This window comes from Gigantopelta aegis, unplaced genomic scaffold (assembly GCF_016097555.1).
Source record: "Gigantopelta aegis isolate Gae_Host unplaced genomic scaffold, Gae_host_genome ctg3022_pilon_pilon:::debris, whole genome shotgun sequence".
Lineage (NCBI taxonomy): Eukaryota > Metazoa > Mollusca > Gastropoda > Neomphalida > Peltospiridae > Gigantopelta > Gigantopelta aegis.
The window spans coordinates 146,947-155,391 of NW_024533145.1; the positions used below are offsets into that span (position 1 = coordinate 146,947).

The following is an 8,445-nucleotide window of genomic DNA, read 5'->3' on the forward strand; positions in this document are numbered from 1 at the left end:
CAATTGGAACTGTATACGGCCTTCTAAAACAATTAATATCGCCACAGGCGAAAAGAAATTCAGAGCATATACCGTCACAAGTAGGTTACATACTTGACTAAAGCATTTTACATTGCATGTACATGAAGCTTTTACTCACAGCTTGTTTGGTTACCGGTAGAAAGCGTATAGCAAATCCATAAAAATCCAAGATTGTTTGACTTTTAAAACATTTTTCTTCTGACTAAGCACGGCACTTGCTTAAAACTGCATGGTGCACGTGAAACTCCTTTTTTATGTTAACACCTTTTATGATGGGTGGGTGGGTGGGAGGCGGGGGGGGGGGGGGGGGGGTTCGGTTGCAAAGGTATAAATTTATTTCCAATCTACAGGCGGTGCTGGACGGATGAAGTAGTCTTGTGCCGTGCCCGCATAACACTTTTTCTGTGGGTGTTTTTACGGTTGGGAGGGTATAAATTTATTTGCAATCTGGCTTAGTAAACTGAGCATTCTGGATTATATTCGAGCCCTACCATGTCTCAATGATAACATAACCACGAGGCAAGTAGTGAGATTGCTGCAAGTGTCCATGTGGCCGTTAACTTCTTGAGACTAGTATATATCGTGTATATGCCCTAAAGGCAAGCCACAGACGCAGTGTCCATGTGGCCGTTAACTTCTTGAGACTAGTATATATCGTGTATATGTCCTAAAGGCAAGCCGCAGACGCAGTGTCCATGTGGCCATTAACTTTTGAGACTAGTATATATCGTGTCGGACGGCACCCACGCATCCAGTCTGTAAAAGCCTTTAGTGTAGCTGCTAATCACATCACCTTTGAGACTCAATCGGGATGTAGGCGAGACGTAGCCCAGTGGTAAGGAGCTCGCTTGATGCGCGGTTCGTTTGGGATCGATCCCCGTCAGTGGGCCCATTGGGCTATTTCTCGCTCCAGCCAGTGCACCACGACTGGTATATCAAAGACCGTGGTGTGTGCTATTCTGTCTATGTCATGGCGTATATAAAAGATGCCTTGCTGCTAATCGAAAAAGAGTAGCCCATGATGTGGCGACAGCGGGTTTCCTCCCTCGATATCTGTGTGGTCCTTAACCATATGTCCGACGCCATGTAACTGTAAATTTTACGTGTTCATATACCACGAAGGTTTCGAACGCCTGTCTCGGGCTTAACATCTGACGTCGCCAGTGACTAAGTCCGGGATAGGAGGGGGGAGGGGAGGTAAGTTTGAGGTAGGCGGAATTTGAAATTTAGAAGTTAGGTCAGAGACCAAAAGCAGCTGACTCACTCACTCTACTCATGTTGGTAAAATTCAAATGTCCAAACATAAAATTTTAAAAAGCTCGGCCGAAAATGTTTTAATGTGATTACAGCAATTTAGACGGGCTACCAAAATAAAGTGCGTCGGACAATTTACAAAAATAAACATAAAATTTTGAAGACCTTACCTGCAGGCGAAAGTTTTTGTAGAGGTTGGCGTTACGGCGATCCCAAGTAGTGACGGACATCAAGCAGCGGAATGTGTCGGCGGTAGTGTGTAGCAGCTAGCGCCCTCGCGACAGCTGGGTAGTCCTGGCCTATGACAATCTTCATCATTCTGTGCAGAGATGCGTTGTCCATTTCCGGCACTACCAGTCCCTGGTTGTACGAGTCATTCCGCCGCTTGGTGAGGCAGACCATCACTGGTGGTGGTTAGATGGGGTGAATACTCACTCTCGCCATTTGGAAGTGATTGGAAGGTGAGCAAAAAGTCTGTCCCCTCTGGTGTCCGTCCTGATGTTTATATCGTGCCGTCGGGAAATACTTCCATGGTTCCACCGGATTTGGCTGCGGCGGCTGTGATGTGCCATGTCGGGTTAGTCGCTAGGTGTTGTAGCCTTCCTCTTCGCAGCAATAGGCCTCAAACGGGCCGGCGGCTCAACGAGAGCTGTCTGTATAGTCGACAGCTGCAGCGGAATTGCCGAAGTAGGGGTGGATGTTGGGGCCCGCAGTGGTTCCTCACACATGGCTGTGTTCAAAACCGATTGCTCTGTGATCGCATCTGGAGACGTCGGGACCTGTGGCTTCGTCGTGCTCTTCTGCGTGGTCGTGGGAGTAGGGTGGGGCGTCGCAAAACGGACAGCCGCTTGCGGTTCAGCCGCCAGTTTTGGTCCCCCCCCCCCTTCCCCGTACCGCCCCTGGCGCACGTTTGCTATTCCGTATCATCCTCCTCTTCGGTTGTATTGAGTCGCAGTACACTAAAGTCAGTGCCTCCACGAGTCAAAAATATCGGACTGGAGTACTGTGCAGAACAGGCGTGCGCTACAATAGCTTGCTCTGAATGTGCACGTTAAACACTCTGACCTGACTTGACCTGCCTCCCCCCTCCCCAACTAGAGACTGGACTTCCCATTAGAGGTTGCCCCCCCCCCCACACACACACACACACACATATACACACAAACATAACTAGAGACTGGCCTTCCCATTAGAGGTTATGCCCCCCCCCCCCCCCCCCCCCGCTACTATAGATAACGTTCCTACGGGACTGTTCTCTATTTTTTTCTTGTACCAACCAGTGCCCCACTACAAGTATATCACAGGCTAGCTCGCGTCACCTCCAGCCCTCCCCATATTAATACTGATATCTTAGGTATAAATAACAATTAGCGGAGGGTTGGAGGTGACTCGAGCTAATCAAAGGCCGGCGTCTGTCTATGAAATAGTACATATATAAAATATCTTTCACGACTGGTGTATCAAAAACCGTGGTATGTGCTGTCCAGTCTGTGTGAAAAAGTACATTAAAATATCCCATGCTGCTAGTATATCAAAGGCCGTGGTATGTATTTTCCTTTCTTTGAGAAAAGTGTAGAGAGTTTCCTACGTGTATTACAAAATGTTTGACATCCAGTAGTCGATGGTTCATACATCAATGTACTCTGGTGGCAAGGGCGTAGGAAGGTGCCAAAACGTGGGTGCGCGCGCACACACATCCCCACACCCACACCCACACACATAAATATACACATGTATATACATACATACATACATATATACAAACATACATACATATATACAAACATACATACATACATACATACATACACACCGTACGTTTTCGACTTCCTATAAAAAGAGTTCCAAGATTTAAAAATGAAACCTGCTCATCGGTTGTCATGGGATTCTCTCCATCGTGGTTCAATCAAAATGTATATAGCGAGGTTTCGTATTCCACATGGATGTAATTTTCATTTATAATCTATATTTAGAAAAATTAGGCGCTCTAAATCCGTGAATGTATGCCTTTAATGATGTTTTTTTTTATCAGTTTTAGCAGTAGTTGGTAAATAGTCATATATCTTATCATCAGTTCCCTTTTGATGCAAACGGACTACATATAATGTGCGTGAGACAGAGACAGAGAGAGAGAGAGAGCGAGAGAGAGAATCAGAGCGAGAGAGAGAGAATCAGAGCGAGAGAGAGAGAGAATCAGAGCGAGAGAGCGAGAGAGAGAGAATCAGAGCGAGAGAGAGAGATAATCAGAGCGAGATAGCGAGAGAGAATCAGAGCGAGAGAGAGAGAGAATCAGAGCGAGAGAGCGAGAGAGAGAATCAGAGCGAGAGAGCGAGAGAGAGAGAGAATCAGAGCGAGAGAGCGAGAGAGAGAGAATCAGAGCGAGAGAGAATCAGAGCGAGAGAGCGAGAATCAGAGCGAGAGAGAGAGAGAGAGAATCAGAGCGAGAGAGAGAGAGAATCAGAGCGAGAGAGCGAGAGAGAGAGAGAATCAGAGCGAGAGAGAGAGAGAATCAGAGCGAGAGAGCGAGAGAGAGAATCAGAGCGAGAGAGAGAGAATCGGTGCGAGAGAGCGAGAGAGAGAATCGGAGCGAGAGAATCAGAGCGAGAGAGCGAGAGAGCGAGAGAGAGAGAATCAGAGCGAGAGAGCGAGAGAGAGGGAGAATCAGAGCGAGAGAGCGAGAGAGAGAATCAGAGCGAGAGAGCGAGAGAGAATCAGAGCGAGAGAGAGGGAATCAGAGCGAGAGAGCGAGAATCAGAGCGAGAATCAGAGCGAGAGAGCGAGAGAGAGAGAATCAGAGCGAGAGAGAGAGAATCAGAGCGAGAGAGCGAGAGAGAGAGAATCAGAGCGAGAGAGAGAGAATCAGAGCGAGAGAGCGAGAGAGCGAGAGAGAGAATCAGAGCGAGAGAGTGAGAATCAGAGCGAGAATCAGAGCGAGAGAGCGAGAGAGAGAGAATCAGAGCGAGAGAAAGAATCAGAGCGAGAGAGCGAATCAGAGCGAGAGAGAGAGAGAGAGAGAGAGAGAGAGAGAGAGAGAGAGAGAGAGAGAGAATCAGAGCGAGAGCGAGAGAGCGAGCCATACACGCATACAAACATACAAACAATGTTTGTGGTGTGTTTCAACTGCTGTTAACTTTCACTAGTTTATTTGACCAAACAATCTACAACATAATAATAATAATAATAATAATATAAAGAACAAACAGAATGAAAAAATAAAAACCGCAAACAAAACAAAAACCCACAGATTGTGATATACATTTATTATTATTAAAATAATCATAATTACGAAATTTAAAACACAAAACAAAATGTGTACAATCTTTAAATTTAAACATTACACAAATACAATTTACAAGTTACAGTAACTAATATAGGAAACATAATTCTCGTTAGTCAAGGCCTCCAACCTACGTCATAGACCTGTAGTGTATATCAGATAATTCCATTTATTAATGAAGATATTTATTATATTGTTGTTGTGTGTGTGTGTGTGCGTGCGTGTGTATGTGTGCGTGTGTGTATGTGTGTGTAAGTATATGTGTGTGCGTGCCCACGTGTGTTTGTGTGCGTGTGCTTGTATTTGTGTGCGTGTGTCTGTATCTACGCTTTACCAACTGAGCTAACAAAAGACAATTAACTAGCTACTGCGCATGAGGAGGACATCATACCAACACTACTACATAATCCACCCTCAAGTCAGTTTATATCCCGAGGCTCTGGGCCACAAATTGTAACATATAAATCAATCAACACAAAGGTTTCGAACCAGTGAACATTTAAACACAGGACAACCACAAATTCTGCCGGACTAAACCAACACCTACTAAACCAAACATTATCATAAAATATAAACGCAAACATATTTCCAAGCCCGTAGTCACGCTGAACGGCAAAAAACGGCCAGGACGGCACTGATTTATAAGAATCCAGTGCTCTACTGGCTAAAGTCTCACCAGTTACTACTAGGAAGATGACTACTAGGAAGATGACTAACACTACACTACTACATATGTGTATGATTTATAAGAATCCAATGCTCTACTAGCTAAAGTCTCACCAGTTACTACAAGGAAGATGACTCCTTACTAACACTACACTACTACATATGTGTATGATTTATAAGAATCCAGTGCTCTACTAGCTAAAGTATCACCAGTTACTACTAGGAAGATGACTAACACTACACTACTACATATGTGTATGATTTATAAGAATCCTTTTTGACATCATATTTTGCATGCAGACTGACCTAGGACTTGGGAAGCAACGTCATGTTATGATATCGCTTCCCAAAATTACGCCTTTACACTATTATTACAGTGTGATTCATATGGTTATAATTAACCGGGTTATGTTGAACCATGTGGATAATAAAACATGTTATTTCCGTACTTTAAAGCTGTAGTCCCTAGAATATTTCTATTTAAACATTTAGAATAGATGATCCAGTTCCGTTTGCTGAATACAAGGCCCACTACTGCGCCATCGTTTCGCTACGCTTATTTATCTACCTTATATCTATGACAAATACAAACGCAATGGCCAGCTGAGTTTCGATTCAATTAGCGATACGCGAATCAAAATGGGACTTTACGACAGACAGACAGACATTTTATTATGTGACTTCCCTTGAATCTGAGCTTCTCGCGTGATATTTAAAACATTAACTATATCGGGTGTGGTGTAGTCTCTTAATTCCAAAACATATATCCTAGGTATAACACCTTACCTTCTTTTGGTATATGCATTATATTGATTTATTTATTTATTATCAAGCATATATTTTTAACGACCACTCATATTGAACACATTTAACTATCTCGATTGTGGTGTAGTCTCTTAATTCCAAAACATATATCCTAGGTATAACACCTTACCAGGATAGGTGGTGGTGGTGGTGGTGGTGGTGGTGGTAGTGGTGGGGGTTACCTTGAAATTTCGACACTGGCCAGCTGTTGAGATAAGCGTCACAGGTAAAAGGGTGTCAACAAGTACATAACGCTCTTGGGAAGAGGGGGGAAGGGGGAGGGGGAGGGGGGGGGGATTCACGAAACATTATCAGGACCATACGTTACTTTTGATTCATCACGTTGACCTAAAAAGAACCTTCTTTTGTTCTATGCATTATATTTATTTATTTATTATCGAGCATATATTTTTAACGACCACTCATATTGAATACATTTAACTATCTCGACTGTGGGGTAGTCCCGTAACTCCAAAATATATATCCTAGGTGTAACACCTTACCAGGGATGTGTGTGTGTGTGTGTGGGGGGGGGGGGGGGGGGGGTACCTTAAAATGTCAACAGTGGCCAGCTGATGACATAAGCATTACAGATAAAATAACGTGTTAACAATTACATAACACTAGAAGGGGGGTGGGGTGGGTTGTCGATGCAAGAAACACTATTAAGACTATATTATTTTTATTCACCACTGATCTAAAACATTGTTTCCGACCCCATCTAATAAAAAAGGTCGAACTTATTTAGTTTCTATGCATTATTTATTTATTTATTTGTTTGTTTGTTTATTACTGAGCGTATACTTTTGACGAGTGGGCGGGATTTAGCTAAGTCTATTGACTGCTCGCTTCATGTGCTTGTGTCACAGGATCGAACCACTTCGGTGGATCCATTCAACTGATTAGGTTTTTATCGTTCCAACCTGTGCATAACTACTGGTCAAAGGCCGTGGTATGTGTTTTCGTGTCTGTGGGAAAGTGCATATAAAAGATATCTTGCTGCATTAGGAAATATGAATGAAGAAGAAGAATAGTAAGAAGAAGACAAAAGAAAAAGAAAGTTACATATTGTTTTGTTTACTGACACCACTAGAGAACATTGATGTATTAATCATCGGCTATTGGATATCACACATTTGGTAAGACTGACATATAGTCCCAGAGGAAACATGACACGGATTGTTTTTTTTAGTAGTAGCCCTTAACTTCCTTATATATGCACCATCTCACAGAGTAGCACATACCACGGCCTTTGATATATTAGTCGTGGGGCACTGACTGGAACAATGGACCCACTGACGGGGATTGATCCTAGGACGACTGCCCATAACCGAGCTCTTTACCACTAGGCTGAAAGCGGGGTGAGGGTGGGGATGGGGATGCAAAGGCGTCGGGCGTTGCTAGCAATAAGTGGAAAATTATTATTTTGTCTTTCAATTGGAGGAGGCCAGTGAGAGCTTGTTTAATGTTTCCACTTGATACACACACCACCAAAAACAACGATCCTATCACCACCACCACCACCACTAACAACAGTCTTAGTAATAGTAGTAACAACAGCAATAGTGCTACAGCTTTAACAGCAGTAAATTCGAGAAACATGACCAAAGTCTGATATACAAAGCACATCATAGTTGTGTGTTATTTATGCTAATCTAGCTTACTAACTGGATAATTACTGTAATTAATATAGTGTTTAAATATCTTATCCCACACAGTGATCTCTTCTCCAGCTATCCCAGTCCCTAAATAATTACTCTGACTCATGTCAATAAAACTTCAAGACTCACAGCATACTTCTTAGATCTATGACCCGTGTTTTATGAACATAAAATTTACATACCTTAGAAACTGTTCAAATATGTCGTGTTCTACTTCCGGAATGACGATCTCATCCTGCTCTGCCAATGGTCCGTAGAACATGGCCTCGAACACGCCGCTGCGGATACTGAGAATCTGTCTGTGAGCCTGGACGCACTTCTGTTCTCTTCCCACCTTGAATGTTACGTTAGTGAACATTTTATTTTCAAGAGAATGTCCGAGACATTCTGTAAGAGATTTTCTGCTCTGCCAGCTGTCAAGACCAGTCTGACTACTTGGTTTGCATGTCGCCATCTTGTCACTGAAAATATACATAAAATAGCTTAATTTTTATCTTTGTTTTAATAATAGATGTGGTACAGGCATCAACAGGAACCTTGCACGGGACTGTGAATAGCTTCATGTCTAGTTGTAAAACACTTCTTTAATATTTTCTGACTACCCTGAGTTTTCTGCATTATAAGATGTCTTCGACTAACACTATCTTGTAACGACTGGTATTACATATTAACTATATTTTCTTCTTTCGAATGTCAGTGTGTATAGTCAACATGTTTCTCACCGTCACAATATTTGTAAGCAGACAAACTGGATTTCCAATC

General features: G+C 43.0%; 1 protein-coding gene across 1 annotated transcript; it reads right to left on the reverse strand.

Annotated features, from left to right (window-relative positions):
• Window positions 1-1,476: 1,476 nt before the first annotated feature.
• On the reverse strand, window positions 1,477-8,137 carry LOC121391853 (BTB/POZ domain-containing protein 6-A-like). The gene is made up of 3 exons (XM_041523330.1): window positions 7,866-8,137; window positions 6,205-6,227; window positions 1,477-1,679 (listed from the first exon to the last, which is right to left on the reverse strand). Exons 1-3 carry the CDS (start codon window positions 8,135-8,137, stop codon window positions 1,477-1,479), a joined length of 498 nt encoding a protein of 165 aa, XP_041379264.1.
• Between the last annotated feature and the right edge of the window lie 308 nt (window positions 8,138-8,445).

Bases quoted from the DNA above. Each gene is read 5' to 3' on its own strand.
- LOC121391853 (XM_041523330.1), bottom strand. From the start codon at position 8,137: ATGGCGACATGCAAACCAAGTAGTCAGACTGGTCTTGACAGCTGGCAG. The intron at 6,228-7,865 runs GTATGTAAATTT...TTATCTCAACAG, and splicing joins ATATTTGAACAGTTTCTAAG to CTGGCCAGTGTCGAAATTTC. The intron at 1,680-6,204 runs GTAACCCCCACC...AACCACCACCAG, and splicing joins GCCAGTGTCGAAATTTCAAG to TGATGGTCTGCCTCACCAAG.